This window comes from Poecile atricapillus, chromosome Z (assembly GCF_030490865.1).
Source record: "Poecile atricapillus isolate bPoeAtr1 chromosome Z, bPoeAtr1.hap1, whole genome shotgun sequence".
Lineage (NCBI taxonomy): Eukaryota > Metazoa > Chordata > Aves > Passeriformes > Paridae > Poecile > Poecile atricapillus.
The window spans coordinates 64,657,472-64,680,630 of record NC_081289.1 but is presented as its reverse complement, the minus strand read 5'-3'; the positions used below and the strand labels follow the sequence as shown (position 1 = coordinate 64,680,630).

General features: G+C 40.2%; 1 protein-coding gene across 3 annotated transcripts in view; it reads left to right on the top strand.

Annotated features, from left to right (window-relative positions):
* The window catches only part of LOC131573294 (BLOC-1-related complex subunit 5-like), a 65,355-nt gene that overhangs the window by 32,070 nt on the left and 10,126 nt on the right, over positions 1-23,159 (top strand). For all 3 annotated transcript variants that reach the window (XR_009276171.1, XR_009276170.1, XM_058827104.1), the window contains exon 3: positions 11,513-11,670. Coding sequence is in view for 1 of the 3 variants with exons in the window: in XM_058827104.1 (XP_058683087.1) it covers positions 11,513-11,670 (158 nt within the window). In the remaining 2 variants the exon portion in view is untranslated. The remainder of the gene's footprint in view (positions 1-11,512; positions 11,671-23,159) is intronic.

Here is a 23,159-nt window from a genome sequence, read left to right as displayed (position 1 = left end):
CAAGTATATGCTGTATGAGGTATGTATGTATGTATTATAATATATCAAATGTTTCCTCACCCCCACTTGGACTTTGCTTCAGAGAAGAGAAGTGTCATTCAAATTAAAATTGCATGTGAAATGACAGCCCACGTTGCTAGCAAAACTGCTGAGTGATAAGTTGGGTTGCATGTGAGAAAAGAAGATAAAAGTAGAAAATGTCAACTCTGTTGCATTTACAAGTTTACTCTTGTTCTTTGCTATATTTTCCTGAATGCACATAGTAGAGATAAATTACTGTTCCTAGTACCTGTGGCTAGAAGATGCCAATAGGATATTTTGGACAATGCTTCTTTAATGTACATTTTAAATAGTGCTCTTGAAAAATAGGCAAAGGGCATGACATGGCCATAATTTTTATTATGGCAATGTGCCATTGTTCTGTCCACTCTGTTGTGCTGATACAAAACTGATAGGAAGTAAGTGAGTTGGAGCTGATGATTGTTGTGAGTCCCTTCCAACTCAGAATATTCTGTAATTCTGTGAAAAGCATGGATACGTACCAAAGAGAAACTGTGTTTCATGTGTATAAATAATGGTTATACCAGCACCAGCATTGGGCTTGGTTTGCAGTTATAAAGTATTGATAAAACATTCACCAAATTACTTATTTAAAAGGAGCTCTTTTTGTGAAGGTTTTCTCTACCGCTTTTAAAACGGTTTTATCCATGCATAGAAAAGAACTGAAATCTTGGACTTGCTGAACCTATTAGTAAATGGCCTGTTGATCAGTCTTGCTCTGTGCCATGCTGTGAAAATAAATGGCAAACAAAACTCTCAGATCTACATCTGAACTGAAGAAAATGCCCAAAAGTAATACTGCTGTCTGTTAATTTTCTTCAAACTTCTGGGCTCGTGTAAGTAGCACAATACATGTGCCCCCACTGTTTACTTGGAGTTAGTGTGTGTACACAGGCTGGTTATTGTGGAATAGCAAATGTACCCCAGCTTTATGTGGGTGCCCTTGTGCTTAGAAGTAATTTTAGATGTCACTTTTTCTTTAAACCACAAAACACTGGTATTTTGGTGGGGTTTTTTTCTGCTGGTATGGGCTGTGTCATGTGGATAAATACCCATGCACTTTTGCCTAAAATAACATAAAGATTGCTGTGAGGCTTATCTTTAATACTAGTAATAGAATCAGTTGCATGGGGTTTAGCTTGTAAATTTTTTAAAAATTATTTAGAAGAAATTAAGTTTATTTGATTCTACTGTCCCATTTCTCTTCCATCAACAGCCTAGAAAACTTTGCAATGAGAGAGGGATACACGTAGTTAAGGTCCCATTATTTTAAGGATGATGGATGGATATGTAAAGCTGAGACTCACTCAAGGCTTTGCACGCATAAAATAATTGAAGTGACATCTTGTTGCTGCTAAAACTGAGAAGTTCCCCTGTGTCCTTTCCCCCTCTCCTGCCTCTCCTGGGACTAGCTCTAGTATTTGATCTTGTGGTGCTCTGATTCCTTTTGCTACCCTAGAGGAAAGAGAAAACCACAGGATTAGTTGTCTGTGGTTTTAGTGGAGTGAATGATTTTCTGTTCAAGAGCTGTGGTGAGGCAAGTGATGAGGAGGGTGGGAGCTGGATCTTCCTTTCCGTGGAGCATTAATTTGGGAGTCAGAAGGAAGAAGCCATTGATTTGGCTCTGGCTTTTATGAACCTTTAGTAGATATCTGTGAATCTATGTGGGAGAAGCTGTGTCAATGCTCAATGCTCAGCCCTTGTGGTGCTCTGGGAAATGAGACTCCTCTGCTGCCTGTCTTGCTGGTGTTTGGTATATGAGGGCCAGAGAAGGGGAGGGATGTTCTGGTGCTGAAGTCACCAGGCCAAGGGACAGCAGCTTCCATGTGGGCTGAGATAAATCATCTATATAATCTCTTGGTGCCTCAATTCATCATCTTTTAAGATGATGCTAGTCTTGTGGTTTTTGGGTATGCAGAACACTTAGGATAACAGAGTCAGCTGTAGCCCATGGATATGACGTGCTTGTATGATCAGTTGATGGTAGCCCTTGGGTCTCTCTTGGTGTGTTTTCAAGAAAAAAGTGTTGCACAGGAAATACAGTTTATTGCATAGCACAAGAGCATCATCTCTCACTTCCCTATGAGTAGCCCCGTCCTTTTTTCCACCCTTGTGTCTATTTTTATACTTTGAGGTCTGTTGCAGGAAGTTGGCCATACGATATTGCAACTGTGTAGTCAAAACCACTTCTTTTCCATATTACTTCTGTGCTCTAGAAGTGGAAAGTTAGTGGGAGATGGACTAAGCAGGATCTTGACTGCTTTTGATGAAGTGCAGCTGTGTGCTTTCTTTTTCCTACCTGAAGCTTCAAAAGAGGTTTCCAGTTTTGTGGCAACCTCTAGCTACTTTTTGAAGGTGTAACCCCTGGGCAATCTCATCCTTGCAGAGAGACTCATCTTAAGTGACTCCAGACTGAAATCTCAGCGCCTGCAGATGGTGCGCTGTTTTCTCCTTTCAGACATTCAGGTTCCTAACAATCTAAATGAAGCAGCATTTTTGGTTTCTTTCAGCTTCACTTCTTTTAAAATGGAAGGTTTCATTTAGGCATTTTTTGCATCATTGAGAGACGTTTGTGTTTTTCAGCAATCTTCAAAGTCCTGGTCGTGACCTGGCTCCATGGTGCTAGCTGCTGTATGGCTCATACAAAGCATGGAGCAAAAATCATCATGTTAGAGAAGCTGCAAACTTCAGTGGTGCAAAAAACTCTGTGCACATTATTGATTATGTGTGGCCATCCCTGTGTGACAGAGAAAGCTCTAATAATATATAGAAATCTTTGCAGAATGTAAGTCTTGAGCAAATGAGTCTCCATTGGAAAGCAGAAGTATCACAACAAATACTTAATGCAAATATTACTAATTGATGACAGCAATTATTCCCCTCTGCATTACAGTTTCGTTAATATAAGTTATGTGATCTCAGTAGGCTGAAATATGTAACAATGTGGGGGGTTGATCTTAGAATTGTAGCAAGCTGCATTTTTATAGAAGCCTCAATGTTCTGAATCCTCTTCATGTTTGTTTTTTAAGACATACGGTGGAGGAACAAAAGGGGAGGTGATTTTATATTGTTGGGGGTTGGGTGTCCTTCCTTTTGTTCCTTCTCACCTATGGAATTTTTTGCCCATAAGTTGCAGGGAATCCTGATTTCTGGTATTTGTTGGGTGCTTGAGAAACACAGGGAGATTGGCTGAGACCGGGGGGAAGGGGAGCAGGAAAAAGTGAGGGTGGGGGCGTCTGGGGGCTGGCTGGTTTCTTGGGCTGAAGAGCGAGACACTCTCTTGGAGCTGTTGTGGCTGAGAGAAGGGAATTCTCCATCACCCAGACGGAGCTGCTGCTTCTTCTTCTCCTTCTTCCTTGGTGGCCTTGCACCCCCTGTCCTGCTGGGACGTGTGGCAGTGCCAGGCACCGCCACGGAGCTGCTGATACACCTCAGCCACCAGCCCAGGATCTCAGCTCATCCCTGCTGTTCCAGCTGAGTGTTCCTCAGAGCCCCGCAGGAGCACCGGGACTGACTGCCCGAGGGGTTTGTGAAGCAAAGCCTCTCCTCCATCCCTTCCCATCTCAGCCGAGAAAGCTGTCATGGGGTCCCTGGTTCTGTTTTGTTGTTAATGCTGTAGTTATTGTTGTTTGTGTGCCTTGTTATACACACCAGTAAAGAATTGTTATTCCTATCCCCAGATCTCTGCCTGAGAGCCTCTTGATTTCAGAATTATAATAATTCAGAGGGAGGGGGTTTACATTTTTCATTCTGGGTGAGGCCCTTGCCCTCCCTAGCAGACACCTGTCTTCCAAACCAAGACAGATATTTATATATCTTGGTGACTAATGTCTTGCAGGCTATAACTTACAGTGTTAGGAGACCCAGGTGGGGAATTCACACAGAGAGCATATTTGAGCTCTGTGGTCAGAAAAGTTGTCTCTTAAACAATAAGACAGGAGGAGAGTCCTCAGCCCGCCTGTCACCCATACAGAAGTAAACGGTCACATGGTACCGACTCCAAAGTAGAGGGAAAATCTGCTGCTACAGCCAACATTCTTTGCAACAATACAAATGTGTTCTTTTCTCACACAATAGCTATTCAGTGTGCCTACAGTGATTGTGCTCCCCCAAACCAAAGTTCAAAGGAATTGAAAATATACACAGGCGACAAAGCCAGCTTTTATTTTACAGTGAATACGTATTTTAGTACAAGGTATTCTTCCAGTGAGATTTTTAGAAAATTAACTGCGCTGAGTAAAAGATCAAGTGGTCAGCCACATTTCAGCTTAAAGATTTCTGGGTGAATAGTAGTGATTTTATTTTTATTTAATTCTTCTGTTTTTTTTATTATTGACTTTTACTGATTGCCTTTTTCTTAAGGGTGGCCTGAATTTTCAAATTTGAGTTTATATGTGTTGATGCTTCCTAACGCAGGTGTTATTAAAAACACACAAACAAACAAAACCTTCCTCAGCCAACCAAGAAACAAACCACCAAAAATCTCACAATAAAAGCAAAACAACCTTCAGAAAAGTTATTTTAACTGTTCAGCCTTTGCTGAAAAATTTGGTCTTTTCTTAGTTTTCAAGAATGAGGAAGTACTCAATTATAATTCAGAGCATTTAGTCATTAAGAGTCCTATATATCTAAATAAACAGATGTTACCATATGCGGACGCAAGTATTTTGATACCTTTTATTCTGCTGCACATAGGTGTGCAATTCTTTCTTTTCAGTAGGTGATAGCGAAGTGCTCCTGCATGGAGAATATATGGAAATGAGCTCTGTATTTCAGCTAACAACAAGTTGCTGCCTCCAAACATGCGCAAACAGCAATACTCAAGAAACAAGAGTCGGTCTTTAGCAATGTAATTTCACCTGTTTCTTGTGTGGATCTTTTTTTGGTACTTAGGAATCTTGAAGATACTGGCAAAACAGTCTTCCCATGCAAATAGCAACAAGGAAGACAACAAAATCTGTGGCCACTGAGGCCAGACTTTATTTTAGAAGCTGACCAGACTGGGTAGCTTCTACCTAAGAGCTTTAGAAATGCTTGATGAAGCAAGTTGTGGGGTTGATAGTTTTCAAATATCCTTGGAACACAGAAAAATTCCTGGAGACTTGAAAAATGCTAGTTCTTTTTGAGCTGAAAATAATGTTGCCGTAATGATAGTAAATGAAATTATTCTATTACATATACTACATTATTATTATATGCTATAGTAACTGTAATCTAGTCAAAATCAAATGGAGTAGAAGAGCTGAAAATTTTTACTGTCTTGGATTAATTTTATGAAGAGGAATATCATAAAAGAATGAGGGTAGCAAGAGAAGTGGGGAATGGCTGAAATAAGTTTCAGGCAGTACATGTGGGTTTGAAGAATGGGAGAGGAAAAAGCAGTGTAGTTAAAGCAGTGTGAAGAAACCTGTAGACAAAAATATACCCATGCTTCAAAAACAAACAAAAAAAACCCCAAATCCAGGCAAAAAGATACTTGTGTTAGGAGAGCAAAAGATTACAAACTCTATAGTGGGTTAAATAGAAAGTCATCAGAAAATCAGAAGAGAAATTTTCTTCAAAATGGGTTTCTACTTGTATGTACTTAATAAAAGCTTTATAGGTTATCCGGAAGCTTGCTGGAGAGTCTGTGTGATTGTCTTCAGAGAAGATTTTCAGAGAAGCATCATTCTTTATAAGGATGAATGAGAAGTGTTCACAGAAGAGGTTTTAGAAAAAATGGTTACATCCATTGTTATAAACCTCCAAAAACTGGTACCAGCATCAGGAATGCCTCTGTAAAGCTGACAAGCCATTGCTAACCATGGTGTGGAATCTGATGCTTTATTTAACCTTGGTCTTGGGGAAGAGGTGATGACATGTGGGATACACTGTAATGCACACTCTTAAAAAGGGTGTTGATGATTAGCAGATCATGCAAAGGGATAGCAATTTAAAAGCAACTGCATTTTTAGAGGTGTGACAAAAATACTCTGCAGAAGAATTGACTTGGCTTTTAAAGAGTGAATTAAGGCCTCAGGTTAGAGGTGTTTGAATGTATTACAGAGGCAGTCCAAGAAATTAAGTCACACATGGGAGAGGAGACTGCTCAGTGGGGTTTTTGATCTTGGAAAGATGTTGGAATGAAGTACACCCTGCTCAGACTTCTGTTGTGTCACAGCACAACTACAGAGTGTAAAGCAAGCAAGAAGGGGTTTTTTCATGCTTTGTAAATAAGCATCATACTTACTGTCTAGGATATTGTGTAGATAAAGGTATACTTTTCAAAAAGGGTTACTGAAATTCGAGTATACACAGCTCCACTGAGAACAGTTTTTTCTGCCTGAAATTTTTATTAATAACTTTGGAGGCATGAAAAGTTTTTTTTTTCTAAATGTCCACTGTTGTCAGATATTGGAAGCAGTGTTCTGGGCAAGGTAGACTTCTGGTCTGATTTAAGAAGGTGTAACTTCTGAAGTCCTCTCTTCTATTCCGTTCAAAGGTTGGTGAGCTGATGACAGCAACTCTTTCTGGCCTTAAAATTAGTAACAAGAGCCCACAAATCATATGCTTTGCTGTCTGTAATAATAAATTAACAACCTACTGGTTTTCTTTTTGTAATGCCTGCTGTTACTGGTTGAAAAGGGGATTGGCAAGTGGAAGTACAGAAGTCAAAAAGAAATATTTACGCTTTTCAGGTTGGAAAGCACTCAAGGTGTTGTTGGGATTGCCCACTAAAGCAGCAGAATATAACTGTGGTGGGGTACTATGTTCTGTATGTGTGTAGAATAAGTATTGTGTGAAAAGCTTTCTTTCAAGAACTTCACTTCTAGACATAAAAATGCTTTTTAAACTAACAGCTTTCTTCTGCTCAGTAGGATATGATTTGTTGGGCGTATATGTTGACCTGGAACCAACAAGGAGATGACTAAGTAGGAGGAAAATGGTTTTAACATGCCTCTGCGTGCCAAGAAATATGGAAACAATAAGAGATTTGTCAAGTCTGTGGGTCATCTAGCCTTGTAGTGATATATATGGTATTTCTCTGTGCACGCCATACTTGGTGTATTAAGCTGGTTTTTTTTCTGAAGCATTATTGTCCTTTAGAAATGTGACTTTCTTTGTCCCAGGTGCTGTTTGTCACCTCCTGGTCATGCTGCTTACTGACCAGATGTGTCTGAGTAGGTGGCAGATTTGATGTCTTGTCATCATCATGGCAGGCACAAAGCAAGTCTGTGGTCTTCCTTGCTTTATGGTGTAAATGGATAGCCAGGACTGTGCAATGTTAGGTACTTGCCAAGCCCTTCTGGTCCATGCACTGGAGCTGTGCAGGAGGCTTCTCTCGTTCTCCCGTTCCTGTTTTCCCAGCCACGACACCCCCTGTGCAGCCCTCCCTTGTCACACTGGGATGTGTTGTGTCACTCATATGCCAAGCAGCCTCTTCCCAAGGCTCCAGACAGTGCACAGAGGATTCCTGGTGTGCTTCCTTCTTTGGAAGAGAACCAGCAGTTTGAAAAGTGAGTATTCAGTTTAATAAGAAGTGAAAGCTCTCTGTGCTGTTTTGTTTTCATTTAAGAGCAGAACTGTGCTCTTGGGGGGGGCGAGGAGTAATAATCCCACAGAAGAAATCACAGGAACACCATTTTCTCAGTTCAGAATAGATAGTACCACGGTGGTTGGTTGCTCTGAGATGTGCTGGTGGCCAGATTCAAATTCTGGATGTTTCAGGAGCGAGACTGAACCACTCAGTGACCTCCATCTCTCCCCTTTTTGGCACTTGTAAGAGTGACCTAATAAATATATTATTGCAACAGATGTGATTTCATATCCTCTTACAAACCACATGTAGACCAGTCACTGAGGGATGGCCCTGTTCAGTGGAGAGGTCAAAATGTGGGACAAGGCTTTAACAAGGAAGCAATGATTTTCAAGAGGAGAGATTTTTACTAATACATTATATTGATATAAATAAGATTTGCTAAAAAATAAAATGCAGTGAATTAATTAAATCATAGAATGGTTTTGGTTGGGAGTGACCTTTGAAGATCACCTAGTCCAACCACCCTGTCATGGGCAGAGACATCTTTCACTCCCTTTCACTAGATGAGGTTGCTCAAAGCGCCATCCAACCTCACCTTGAACACTTTCAGGAATGGGGCATCCAACTTCCCACCACCCTTATTGTAAACATGTTTTCCATATGTCCAATTTAAACTTTTCTGGTTTAAAACTATTGTCCCTTGTCCTGTCGCCTAAAGGCCCTGGTAAAAACCTGTCTTTTTCACAAGCCCCTTTTAATATTGAAAAGCTATGATAAGGTCTCCTTGGGGGTTTCTGTTTTTCAGGCTGAACAACCCTAGCTCTCTGTCTTTTCTCAGAGGAGAGTTGTTCCAGCCTTCTGACCATTTTGTGTCCCTTCTGTGGCCTCACTCCAGCAGATCCCTGTCTGTCTTGTTCTGGGACCCCAGAGCTGGATGCAGTGCTCCAGGTAGAGTCTCACCTGAGCAGGGCAGAGGGGAATGTTAGTAAGAAATGTTAATATTTATAGCATGCTTAGTAAGTGGTTACAGTGAGCAGCAAAAAATTGTGAATTGACTTTCTGACAATGGGAGTTCCTGCCAGGCTGCATTGCCTTTTTGGGCTGTTGTTTACTGTACTTTTTCCTTTCTTGCAAGATGAAAATAAGCTAAATTGTTCTCTGGCATTGTCAGCATTACCCCAGAGGTCTTTGGAGAAGCCAGTTCCTTTGGTTTCTCCCTACTGCATCACCCAGAATAATACCATAGTCTATCTTTAAGCAGCATATGATGTTTGTTTTTGTTGTTTAGATACTTATCTGTTATTAAATACCTATTATTAGTAGATATTTAGAATAGAGACTCGGCAAGGTAAAGGCCCTGTCAAGCCTCTAAAGGGGAGAAATGATGCCTTAAGTTTTAGCTTTCATATTTTTCAGAGTCTGGATGGACCAAAACTTACCAAAGTGTGAGACCTTGTGACTGGTCATCCATTTTTTTGTGACCATTTTAGGTCCATCTTGGGTGTAGCCCTGGTCAGGCTCTTGTACTGCCCAAAGTATAAAGGCCTTTTAAGGCTTTTTAATAAAAACATACCTTATCATTTAACTGTTTGGTCTCTGTTCTAGGTCATCCTTTTCCAGGCATCATCTAGTCCAAACATTTGTACTGGATTGTATTTCTCTCTCTGCCTTCTTATGAAGGAATTCCAGCTGAATAGGGAGTGTCTCCCTTCACTCGAGCTTGTGTTTTTCTAGATAGGAAATAAGATTCATTTATATTGGTTTATTAATTTTTCTTTCAGCATTATGTAACCTATACAAAGCCGTAAGTACGAGTTTAAGTAGCATGTTCTTTATTAGATCATTTTACAGTCCTTGGCCCGTTCCACTTCAAAATTCTCATAAGCAGCATAAGTTGGCCAAAGTACATACTTTGTGTTAATTAAATCTCTTAAACAGTGTCTAATTTTCTTTTTCCTCTTGAAGTTGGTGAGAGATTAGTAATAAAAGAAAATTAGTTGTCTGATAGCATCATGTATTTGATCAGTGCAAAGACAGGATAAGTGCCTCAGGTGTATGGTGAACTCTTCATTCCTGTGTGAACATTCAGCATATTAAAAGTTGACAACATTATTTGAACATTCATCCTGACAAGATAATACTGTAAAAGATCACAATTCGTGAACTGAGGAAGCACTAGAACATGAAACATAAACAATTTTTAAAAAGTCTTATTTTCTTCAGTGGGTTTGTTCCTGTCACAGTTTGTACTTTATCTGAAAGTAGATTTGAAAGATCTGCAACTGATACTGATGAATCTAAGATTTTGTTTGAGATTATTTCCTCCAAAGCATAAAAAATAATTGGACTGTTGTTAATACAGAATTTTGGGACTAAATGGTTTGTTTCCTCTCCTGACCTCTTGACTGAGGCAACACAATTGTAGTGGACAAATCAGGAAAACAAAATTACCCTTTTTAAAAATCTCTTATGATGAGGTTTTGTGTGGAGAGCAATTGAGAGCATCCTGGGAGAATAAGATGTTAAATGTCGACGAAATGTAAACCTGCTTCTTCTTCATATTTGATGAAGTTATTTTCCTAGTTTTATTTTCATTTTGGTCTGCAAACGTTTTCAAAAAGGTTTAACTTGCTCATATTCATAAGATAGTTCTGACTTGCTTCTTGGTTTCTATCTTGTTCTTGTCCTTTAGCAAGAACTCGATGTCACCAGTTGTAGCTTCCAATAGGCATGGGGGCCATTCAAAATACTTTCCATTTTCCACTGAGGTACATTCTTAGAAGAGCATTTCCAATCCAAATAACTGGCATTTATTACTTTTTAATTGCTTAGTGTGATTCTTGCTTACATTTGCTGTTTTAATGTCTTTTCCTGTCTGTAAAATGAGACTCCCAGAGGGCACATGCGTGCAGTTACTGAATTCAGTTTACATAGCTTGATGGATGTTTTGGGAAAAGCATATTGTGTGTATGTGCAGTTTGTCACAGATGGTGTCCTAACAAGAAAAAAATGGTGCTCATGCTGAAGGAAAATGAAATGAAAGTAACTAAATTAAATAGCAAAAAATTGATGGCCCGAGACCTTAGTGTTATTTTTTCCGGCTGCTGTGGGGAAGGTGGTCAGTGTGGCACACACATGCTTGAGCTCAGCAGACTTTCTCAAGTTGCACAAGTAGGCAACAAACAATGGGCAGGAGAAGTTTCTCTAGGCAGTTTTGCTCCTCTGAATATTATTTGCGTCCCACTTTTAAGTCCAGTGTCTTTTTTTTGTGAGCTTTTTGTGAAACCTGGTTGTGAAATTAGGTAGGGATCTTAATTCCATATAAAAGAAACAAAAAGGTTTATTGCTAAGTGTTTGAGAGTATAAAGAAAAGCCTTAGAAGTTAAAAGAGTTCTGAAGCTTTAAAAAAGGCAAGGTAGGCAAAATGCAGACATTTCACCCCTAATAATTTGACTTAAGGCGGGCCATTTGTTTACTCAGGTTTATTTGGGGGGACCAGTGAATTTTTAGAGCTCTGGTTTTGGCAGCGTGAGTCTGGTGAAAATAGTATGACTCCTGTGCCCTTCTGGCAATGCAGATTTCAACTCCTTCCTCTTCTGGCATACCTAAATTAGGAGAGGGCTTATTCTTCCCAGTTTAGGATTGCTTGTGGAGGAGAAAAAACAGGACTTGCGTATCGCTGAAAACCAAGGAGATGTGTGTTATGGAGCTGCATTTAGAGTCTGTTTAGGTTCTGTCAGGAAGGGTCAAGCTCTGTGGCAAACTGTTCTATGCACTGCTATAAGTTCAAAACATCCTTAAATGATTCTGAACTAGCTTTTCATCACCCCACCTAAATTGTGTCTGCTGGGTTTGTTCTGATGTCTCTTGGACTGCAGCTGAACTAATTGTATGAACAGTCAGATTAACTCTGGACCTTCCTTTGCTTTGTAGGACTCCTCAGTGGGCAGACGTCTCCAACCAACACCAAGCTGGAGAAGCTGGACCCACAGCAGGTGCTGCAGCTGTGCCTCCGGTACCAGGACCACCTCCACCAGTGTGCAGAGGCCGTGGCCTTTGACCAGAACGCACTGGTGAAGCGCATCAAGGAGGTGCGGAGCAGGGAAGGGCCGGGGCTGTGTGCCAGGGCCGTGGGGGCTGGCTGGGCATGGCCCTGGGTCACCTGCAGCAGCCAGCAGAGCAGCCTCGGCAGGGCAGAGGATCCCTGTGGGTGTGCCCTGCAAGCCACATCCCCGGGAGTTCCCTGTGGGTCCTGTCAGGTTGTGTGTTTGCTGGCTGTGCCTGAGGAGGCCTGGCCGTAAACAGCGGCTGCTGGAATGGCAAGTGCTGCAAGCAGCTCTCTAAGAAGTAAAAGATTACTGAAGTTTTTAAGGTAGCATTCCTTATTTAGGTCTGTATAGCATACATTTTATTATGCCCCATGGTTAGGCTCTAGTTTAAGGAAGGAAACAGTTATCTTAACATATTCTATGGCTGGAGAAGGTAATACTTAAGTGGATTTGTAGAGCTGGATTTGTTTTCAAAGCCTGTAACATGCCATCTCATATCTGACCTCTATAGCAAAAAGATCTCCTGTGCTGCTGCTGTTACCACAAACCAAACAGTGATCTGTTTAAATATTGAATGATACTGTTTGGGATTGAATTAATTCCTGGGATGGTCATCTTGCAGTGGGATTGTCTTTCTTATGTTATCAACTACTGATGTTGGAAGCACTAGAATGGCTGCCAGATTTTATTTTTTTAAAATCAAGACAGACTGGCATGACAGGGAAATGTTGCTTGAGGTGTTTTCTCAGATACTCCCAGATGTGTAGAAGAGCTAGTGAATTCTGCATATGTCAAAAGTCCTTGAGATCAAATACCTTTTCAGTGTCAAAAAATGTTTTTGAGCATGTGGTTAATTTTTATTCACGCTGTGTAAACGCTGACCTTGATTTGTTGTTGCTCTATTGGCTTAGAGTTAAGAAAATCTCACATGACAAACTGGGTAATAAATTTGATTCATGGCCTGTTTTGAGAAACTGCTGTCATCATGAAGTTGTAAGTCCAAAATAATGTGGGAAGCATTAAAAAGACCTTTTTACTTTGGTGTATCAAGACCTGAGGCCAGCTATTACACAAGATGTAAAGATATTTGCAGATGTTGGTGACTCAGGTCTCACAATCTCAGAAATGTGATTTAATTGCCAGCCTAATGACAGTGAACTGCATTAATCCAAGCAGACTGTAATTCTTTTGGCTGTTAAAGTGTGAGAGGGAATAGTGATGTGATTTAAAGTTTTGGTAGACACCACCAGTATAATCTTCATTAATTGGGTTTGCCTTGCTAGGGCAAGTGGCAGAGTCCCTTTCAAATTAGCTATGGTGGTTTTCTTCTGGTCCATAAGACTTGTGATTATCTTTCATCTAAAATAAATTAAATGATGATACTTATTTTCTCACTAGCTTCTTTATAACAGGCTCCTTTGACAGAGATGGAGAAATGGGGAGTTCCAGAAGTCAGGGAACTGACAAATCAGCTGTGGTTTGTTTTGGTTTTTTTGGTATTTTTTTGTCACAACTTTAAAGTAACTTCAGATGCTTTCAGTCCCTCTGCCAAATCTGGTGGGTTTTTACTGTTCATTTTCCTAATAATTTTTAAATGTTTTTCTTGCTTTGGCTGTTCTGAATGTGTGTTCTGGAGGATCTGGGTGGGACCCACTTGGCTTAAATCATTCTTTCCAAATTGTTTGGGCTCTCCTTGATGCACTAAATTGAACCACTGCTGACAGTTGTTGACAACACAGGGTGCAGCTGAACCAGAGCAGGGGATGTCTCTCCTTACAAGTGCAGAGAAAGGAAATTGCCTTTGGCTTCACTGATTTGTCAGCAATAATTTAATTTTGCATGTACACAAAGCTTTGACCCTTAGTAAAGCATAAAAGTGAAAGAGAAAATCAAGTGTATTGTGAAAAGCAGAATGTGTGCACAAGCTGGGACAGTAAATTCTTTTATCCCCATTTTGGTAGCCAGTATTTACCTTTCCCTTTCTTTAACACTGTAAGCACTGAAGTGTTTTTCTTCTGATAATAGAGTTGTCAAGTGACAGATGTTTTTAACTTTCTACAAAATGTTGGTGAGCTTCAGTCTCTGAGTTCCTATGATTTGTCTGAAGTATGTTCACTTTTCAGACTCTGTACTAATAGTCCTGCTGTATAATATGCTACACTCACACTGCCTGCAGCCAGGATTTTTTTTAGTCTTTCCTTGACAAAATGTCCCAGAGCAAATATCTTTTGTCTGTGTCACCAGGAAAGAAGTTTCCTGGATTCTGCCAAAACTCAGAAGTACTGCTGTAAATTAATAGATCCTCAATAACTCAGAATTGACAGTGGTGGTTTGCAATTCAGCACATAGTCTGACTTAAAATGGTTCTGAATGGGAAAGAGAGTGATCTAAAGAAAAAAAACCCTACTTGCATGACAGTAGTGACTGCAGGTCTGAGCAGACCCATCTGTGCGTTCCGTGCTTTCAGGGAGCAGTACAGTCTAGCTTTGCTCTCCATCCCATTTCCCAGTGTAGCCAGAATTTCTTTGCAGTGTTGGCTGGATCCATATCTGCTCCTAAATGTAGAACCTGTGCAGCTTCCAGGTATCTGTGTTCTCTCTTGAGCAGAAATAAATTTATCCAAGAGATTCCTTGAAGGGGAAAGAATTGAAGATGTGATGGAAGGTGGCTGATTCAGGTGCCTTTTTTCAGCAGTTGTTCATACCAGAGTGAGTTTTGGTTTTGGGGGGCAGTGATTTACTTAAGAGGTTTTATCTTCAGTGTCAAGAAAAAAAAAAAAAAGGGAGGATGTGCTTGCACCTTTTTAGGGAAAATACTATAGATTTGCATTGTAACTTGTTGAAGTTTTGAGGAACTCCAGCTGCTGGGGGTTTGATGGAGCCACATGTGCTGTCTTCACCAGGAGTGTCTGCCCCAGTTTTGTGATCTGCAAAACAAAGGGTTTCTAACAAAAACCCCTTTGAAGTTGGAAGACAAATGTTGACCGGCTCTAAAGGTATGACTGGGGGAAAGCAGCAAGTAAGTGGGGAGAGGACTACTTTACATTAAGTCTTTACCAGTGCACGATATCTGTTTTGGGTGCCAGGGAGAGAATTTCAAGAGTCATGTGATAGGGGATGGTGAATACCAGGGAATAGGAAACCAGTAGAATAGGTAAAAGCTGGGGAACAGAGCTAAATTTTCAGAAATGGCCCATTATTTTCTGTGCCTTCAAAATAGTCTAGTCTCAGTGCCTTAAAAAAGATTTATTGTGTGCACAAGGTACTAAGCTTCTCAAAAATCACATCTTACAAAATATCTGAAGGTAAGCATCCAAAAACTACTAGTAACATGTGAAAATTGAGGCCTGTCTTCTTTCTATGAAAGCAGAAGGGAAACTGAAAGCCCTCTAAGCACTTTTCAAAGAAGCTTTGAGTGAAAAGATCTTGAGCATTTCTTAGTAGACTTCCAGCATTGTCAATGGGGTTGTGCTTTTGAAGTATCCGATGTACCCTTAAAGGCAAATGTAGTTCCTGGATGCATTGTGCTTGAAATGTATTTGGAAATGGGTTACTGGGAGGGCTCTGATGCTTTGCCTTGAAAACAAATGTTAATGCAGTGTTTAGTTGTAGCTTTTATTACCATAGGAATCCCAGACTGCAAATAATTTTGAAAACAGAGCAGTTTTTACAATACAAAACAAAATTTTAAATGTCTCAGTCTAAGCTGGCATGCATCTATGGGGGAGAATTGGGGGAAACCCCCCGTTTTCAAATATAATAAATATTACTTTTATATTCATAATAGTTAGATAAATTTTGTCCAGGCAGGCATTAATGTCAGTAATTGGTTTGCCATGCAGAAAATTGCAGTGTATAACTTGTTTTATACCTATAAATTCTTCTATGGGAACAGTTCATTCTTTTGAACAAATACTCCAGAATAGCATGTATATGGATTTGAGTTGTTTTGGTTTCTTTTCTTGTTTGTTTGTTTTTTACTTTACCAGCTTGCTGCAGAAAAGTAAATTTTCCGCTAGTTTTAAGTTTCTCTAGTATTAAGTTGTCCAGAAATACAGTCCTTAAATATTTGGCAAATAAATAACTTTTGCAGCCACACGAACACAACATCATGTGTCCCAATTCAGCTTTTTAAAATTATGAGCAGAAGTTCAATCATTATTATCTATAAGCAGCAAGTCTAATGCATTTGACAAGAAAATCACTTTTATATACAAGCATGTTGTACCTTACCTCATGCATTTAAGACTCATAAATTGTGATTCAGCCGTTATGTGTCACTGTGTGTGCCCAACAATCTGGGGATTTAGGGATTCCAGGTTATCTTTTTGTGAATGCTATTTATGTGGCCTTTTGAGCTTTAGTTGCAATTAGGTTGCTTCTGTAACGTAAAGCAGGTTCTTATCGGAGACACCCCATCATTCTGTGGCAAAACCTGCTGGGGAATGTGGTGTACAGAAGTCATGGGCATGGTTTTGTTCACCCTGAGGGAAGGATGGGCTTGCTGTAGGCATGGCCCATGGCTTTAACCCCCTCTCTGTAGGGGTGGGAGGGCTAGCTGTGGTAGGGATAGCTTGTATCAGTCCGATGTTCCCTGCTGGAAATTTAAGGGCAAGGTCCCTTAAGGTGGTGATAAAAGGAAAAGCTGTCCTAAGTGCAGGAAAGTATTCCATCACCAGGAATGAATGAGATCTGGGCCAGAAACTTTGGCAGGACATTGCCTGGCTGGGGACTATGTTAGCCACAGCTGCAGTGAGACTCAAGGTACACATCTGCTGTAAGCACACAGAGCTTCTACTGTGTGAAACACCACAGGCACTTCTCCTAACTCCTTCCCTCCCATGGGCAGAAAGATCTGAAGTGCCTGGGATTCATCCCATACTCCAGTCACAGCTGACCAGTGTCCCCCTTCAGGGAATGGACTCAAATGAAGAAGTTTCAGGGAGGTGTTTTATGCCTGACCTTTGGTTTGGTTTGTTTTAGGACTCAGCTGAGTGAGGTGTTTATTGCCATGGTTTCCTTGTAGGTGGTTTCAGACCTGAGTTTCCAAGACTGTTTGTGAAATCTGTTTTCAGCAGACATGCCCTGAGAGTGATGGACCTTCTGACTAAACTGAATTAGGCCAGCAAAAGATGAATGGCCTTACTAAGTTCAAAATGCATCTTCAGCTTCAGGCCTTTGCTTGAAGGCCCATATGGACCAGCCCATGAAGTTACCTTTCAGCCCATTAAAGGGGAAGGCTCGGGGAATCAAAAGTAAGCCTGTTAAAAGAAGCCCGACAAAAATGAAAATGCAGATGTATTTAATTTTGACACAACACATAAAAATGTTCTAGACAAAGCTGTGTAAACTTGCAAGCAAAATAGAGCCTTTCGGTTCACAGACTTAAATTACCAGTGCCCCAAGTCCAGGGAAAGGGGCCTGAGAATTCTTTGTTCTATAATATTTCTGAAAAGGGGAAGAACCTCTGTTGAAATGCCACTTGTATTTTCAAGGGATTTAATGCCACACTGCTGTTTACAAAAAAACTAGGGAACATTGTGTTCTGTAAGAAATCAATACCTTAGTCTTTGGCATCTTGGAAGTTGTTGGATGAGGACTGTGGCAATCTATCAAGCTTTGTATTTCTCCTCTCATCAGCAATGAAGTGTTGTTTATAAAGACTGGAATCTCAACAGGCACCATCATGCAGAAAGAAACGCACAGGATTATTAAGCTGGAAAAATGTTAATCTTCATGTCCTTTAGTTGATGTTGCTCATTTTTCTCCAGTCTGCTATGCAAGTAGCTTGAACACCTAAGTGGTAGGGTGGTGTCTTAATCAGCCAGTACCAAAATGTTAAAATGCTCTTGAAAAGGCTTCACAATTGTTTTTTAAATATAGAGAATTCATGTCTAGCAGTGTATGCCTGAGGCAGATGGCCAGTTCTCTGTTGTACACGAACTTTATAAAGGGATGTAGCAGTTATAAAGGAAGAGGAAAGATTGTTTGCGCTGGTGACAGTCTGAAATCTGTTTTGCTGACATGCACTGCTTTGTCTGGTGTCATAAAAAAGACCAGTCCCTTGCTTCTAGAATATATGTGCGTAGTCAGTTCCAGCATGTTCCCTTCTCTTGTGCTTTATGGCCTTTTGAGGAAAGACCTAAACTGGAATCCTTTCCACAACTGAATTTCCAAGGAAGAAAATTAAGGTTGAACAAGAGTCTAGCAGTCAAAAAGGTTTGTATTATTATAGAGCTTAGGTGCTTTAAGAAGCTGTCACTGAAGATCCCAAGTCTAGCATGCAAAGCCTTTTAGTAATGTTATAAATGCAAAGGCAAATTTGGGATAAAATCAAAGAGAAATTTATTAATAAACAACATAGAAAAAAACAGAGAGAAAAAAAACCACAATAAAAATGGTCAGCGCAGCGCTGGGTGGACAGGGTCTACACCCGAGGTGTAGGGTTCCCAAATCCACGTCTGAGCGCTCTCGGGATTGGAGTTTTATAGGATTTTTGAGTCCTCAGGCTAAAAATTCCAAGCAGGCTCCATTCACCAAGTATTCTTGATTGCTCGGTGAACAGATTTCCTGGCTTGGAAGAATAGACCTAACTTGAGTCCGGACAGAGTCTCCTCATATGCAAAGAGACTCTGTATGTATTTTAATTTTGCGTTATCAAGGATGAAGTGATGTGATCCGGGGTTGGTGCCGATGGGAATCTCGGCGGAGTCTCCCCCTTTGTTCCCAGTGATTGTATCTCCAACACTGGTCTGACAGGTGGGCGATTCAGGACTAGCAGCGGATACTTTTTCTGAGGCCCATCTTTGTCGACTTTGATTGTTTCACAACCGAGGTCTGCAGAGACGTTGGTCAGGTCCGGAGTTGGGTTCCTCCTCCGAGCTAGTCCTTTTGTTGTCTTTGATGGCTCCCATCCTGCCCATATTCCGAGTTAATGTTTGTTATCTGGGTGTTGGCTACAATCCTTTTTCTTTCAGAGGAGAGCTCTCAGCCAGGCTTGGGAGAGAGGTTTCTGTCTTTTTTTTTTTTTTTCACATACACTTCTTTGGTTTTTATTTATTTCAACATATACATCTTATTTATATCTCTTACGAATTTTTATTTACACATAATTTATTACAGTAATACTTTTCATAAGGATTAGTGCATGGAGCTTATGATCATTAGGTACTAGAAGGAATATAATTCAGTTCCTTCTCACAGGTTGCTTAAACTAAGAAGCCATATTTCTTATTGTAGCCTTGTTCTCCCAGGTGGAAAAAACCTCCAACAACCCCAGCCCCAATGCAGCCGGTTGAATGTAGAACTTCAAATAGGAATAAGAAGTGCTAGATTTCATTACAGAGCTAGCAGACTTGATGGTGGATTTGGGCATGAAAGGGATTTGAGATAGGAAAAAAGCAAATATCAACCTGGGGTGTCTCACAGCTTGTACTTCCAGTAGAAACTGAGAGTATTGCTGATTGTCTTGCACAAAGCTGAGGGATCTCATCTGACACACTGTATGCAGCTCTCACAATGCTCAAGAAAGCAGAGTTCATAACACAAGAAGAGGGCTGTAAGGATGTGTGGGCAGTGGAGAATCTTGGGGAGGAAGCTGGAAAAGCTTTGCTTGTTTGGCTTAGTCAAATGAAGACAGAAAATAATATGATTTCTCTTTCTAAATCAGTTTAGCATTAATGTAGATTTTAAATGGCCTTCTCCCTCCCTGAAGGATTGTGTTGATAAAGGAAAAGTCAATTTACAAGCTTTCATTCTTAACTATTGCCTCCTGTTTCAGTGTTGAATTGAAATTTTCAAGGTGTCAACCCTGCCTTTAAGTGACAGAGAATTGGGATGGGGTGTGGAGGTGCCAGGAATATTGGCTAAAAGCTTTTTAGCAGTTTAATCTTTGTTTCAGACAAGGTTAGCCAGCCTTACTTGCAAATATTTGGAGTTGCACTGATGACTTCAAGATGGTAGTTAGTGGACTTGATGGAGCAGGGTAGACCTTGTTAGCAGCTCCATAATTAGCACTGTGGTAATAATCAGATGTGATCTGCAGAGATGACTTCATGTTGAAAGCATTACAAAGCCTTAGTGCAAGCAATCTGCCTGCATTGCTTTTTATGAAGGGTAGGGTTTCCTAAATGTTTTTCCTAAATGTTTCTGTGCCACTGGGGCATGAATGCCTCTCCATGAACATTTATTAGCCATTATTGCGGCACTACTCTGAGGTATGAAACATATGATTTACTATTAATTAATTCATGTGGGCATTGCTCCTGACTGGATGTGGTATCAGCCTCTAGAAGCCTGGATAAAATGCTGAACTGTAGTATAGTAGAATTCCCTGTAATCACGTGTATGAACTGTGCCAAAACTGTAGTGAACTGGACAAAAAATAAGACTTTAATTTTTTATTTTTTTTTAAACTGCAACAGCAAGTGATGCATTTGAAGAGTGGCTGTTGGGACTTGCTGCAAATTGTCTAAAGACAAAATTCCAAATCAGATGAGTTCCAGCTGAAAAAGCGGCTCAGGTAGCAGTTGTAAAAGAAATCAACATAATAGCAATATATGGTAAAGAATTTATAAGAGTTTTTAAGGTCAAAAAGGCTTCTTGGGTCATAGCTTTTCCTTTTGCTTAATTGAGTCTAGAATTTAATTCTTCCTTATGCCTGACCTAAGGCTACACAGATACTGAACTACTTACTTTTCAATTATAAGTTTTTCTACCAGATTGTACTATAAATTTTCAAATGCCTTCTTGCATTTGATCAATTTATACTAGAGATTCTTTAGTAGACATAAAAAAGAAGAAAGAAATACTCAGCTTGATGTGAATCTTTAGGCTGCTACAGCTGAATACAATAGAAATGAATGCTCATAGTGGATCAGGGCTGGCACTACTGCCACACTGAACTTTTGTGTGAATCACTGATCTCTCATGGTTTGTACTCTTGTTACTTTATTTTGAACAATATAGGCTATAGGCTCAGAAGAGCTTGGTCTGTAAACAATCTACAGTGCTCAAGAATTCTTTGAGGCTTTCCTGAAGCCAAACATTTACTGTCCAGATGTTGTGACCTCCAGAAAATTGCTGGGATGTCTGAGCTTTAGCACTGTGGAAGTATCATGGAGTCAGCCTTGAAAGTCTCACTTCTGGTAATGAAGGGGTAGATCCTCCCCTGAACATCAGTGGGGTGTACTTGGCTCATTTTATGTGTTTTTCAAACAAGGAAGGTAGAGCCACAGATAGATGTTTCAGGTGTTTTTCAGATTATCACTGACTTTGTTAGAACTGACATGCCATTGAGTTTCCTTGGTGAAAGGAAATTGATTTGGACTTTAATATGAGAAATGTGGCTGGCAGGAAAAGAGCAAAACTTTCATCAGGGCTCTCATGTGTCCAGAAATTCCCAAATCCTGACTGCTGGGCTCATGTCCATGCTAATCTAACACTTCGACCTTCTTGCATGTACCCAAGGCATGTGCAGAGCACATGGAGGGAGGTCTGATGCACCCAGATGTGTTGGACTAGCAGTGTGTGCCAGGTTGTGTGAACCAAGCTTTGTCTGCAGTTCCCCAGAGAAAAAGAGACAGTCTTAGATAATCCTTTTCACACTTCACACCCAGTAAGAAATAGTTAAAACTCAGTTCCTTTGCATTCTGTGAGACCACATTTAATAACATTTTCTACTTAAATATAATTCTTTTCTAGTGTGTCTAACCCTGACTAAACACAGCCATATCATTTCTTTCTGAAAGACTTCTGTAGGACATGTGGAAAAGAAGACCTACAGCTATCAGGTCCCATCTGTGAAGCTGAGAATAAATAGCAGATGGCTTGCAAATGTAATGATACTGGCTATTTTCACTCTGAAATGAGAATGGTGGTGTTTTCTGAGAAACATCTCATTAATGATAGTGGTCATTTCTTTTCAAATCAAAGATTACATGGGAAAATCAATTTGCTTAAAGCTAGTCATTCTGACATGTTGAAAGTACAAAACTGAAATTTATTATAAAATAACCCCCTGAGGGTAAATAACATTTGTAATTGCTGTTGTCCTGTAACATTCAAGCTCTGGCTGGGTATCGCAGTGTTGTGGGCAAGTAATGTGTCTGCAGTGTAAAATCAGGAAAAGGGGAGATTGAAGGTTGTGTTTTCTAGCAGAATTATTAAATAGACTGAAATAAGTTGTGCAAGTTATCATTTAGGCAATAGATCTGTAACAGATACATATTTTTTCTTTTCCAGGAATGACTAATTGAAGACAGATCAGGAATGTGTTATCAATTACTGTGGAATGGTATTCCAGAAAAGAGAGGTTTTATGAGAGTATTGCACACGCAGGTGTAATAATCTTGTTTGTGTGGGGTATTTGTATTTATTTTTCTTGAACTTGGTTGTTTAGAGTAGGTATGGAAGCATTTCTAATGCTCAAGATGTAACTTAACATTTTTAGCCATGATAAATTTTAGAGGTGACTTCTTAGATGGATGTAGATTGTTCTACAAAAGCAGCAAATGAAAGCTCTAAAAAGGCATTCTTATTAATCAAAGACAATGAGCTAGAAACTACTATGACCTTTTCTTGGTGACAGTTTAGAAAGCTTACTGGTTAAATTTGAACTTTCTGGGTTTTTTTCCTTTCTGCTTTTTCAGGAATTTTGTGCATTTAGGTCTGATACAGCCACAGCAAACACTGAGTTTGAACCCTGGATCACATGCAGGAGGAGGGAGAGAGGGTTTTTCACCATGTCATCCTGCTGGTTTGTGACTGTCAGGCCAGCTCATGGGCCAGAAGACCAAACCACTGAAGAAAAGAGAGGGTGGGAAGACTCAGTTTGTTTTGAGGACTTAGGTGCAGAACAAAGCTTGTGATTAGTCAGCTCCTTTGAAGGAGGACGGTGTGACTGCTGCTTTGCAGTGCCCTGAGTTTTACTTGCTTTTGTGAAAATAGTTAGCTGTTTTGAAAGACAAAGATGATGGGTATCTGTGGTGTTGAGGGAAATATAAGACAGACCAGTAGAATGGGACTGTGACAGGAGATGTGTCCAAACTAGAGAGCTGGCTGTCAGATTTTGCTTCCCTTCTTCTACCACCTCTGTGAAGTGAGGCCCTGTCTTTTTTAAACATTTGGAAGCCTGTGGGTGCATTAGGTCTGTGAAAAAGGTAGGTATTATTTCAGTCATAGCTTTGGGACTCTTTTTTTAGCACCAGTCAGTGATAGGAGCCATAACTTAATCTTGGGGGCCTGCCAGTTGGCAGAGGGATGCTAGTGGCTCTCAAGCGGGGAGGGCTCCAATTGGAGCTGCGAGGGAGGTGTGGGCTGAGGAGGCCACACTGTGTGGGAGTGACAAACACATCCTGTCCAATAATACAATAGGCAGGGAAAGACTGACATAAAGGTGGAAAAGTTTATTTCAAGAATAAACTTCCTTATTCTTTGGAATTCTGAATGCTTTTGTATGACCCAAGGCCTCCCAGAATAATTAAATTTTGTTCCTACAGGTGCAGCTATTTATGTTGATACATGTTATCATAT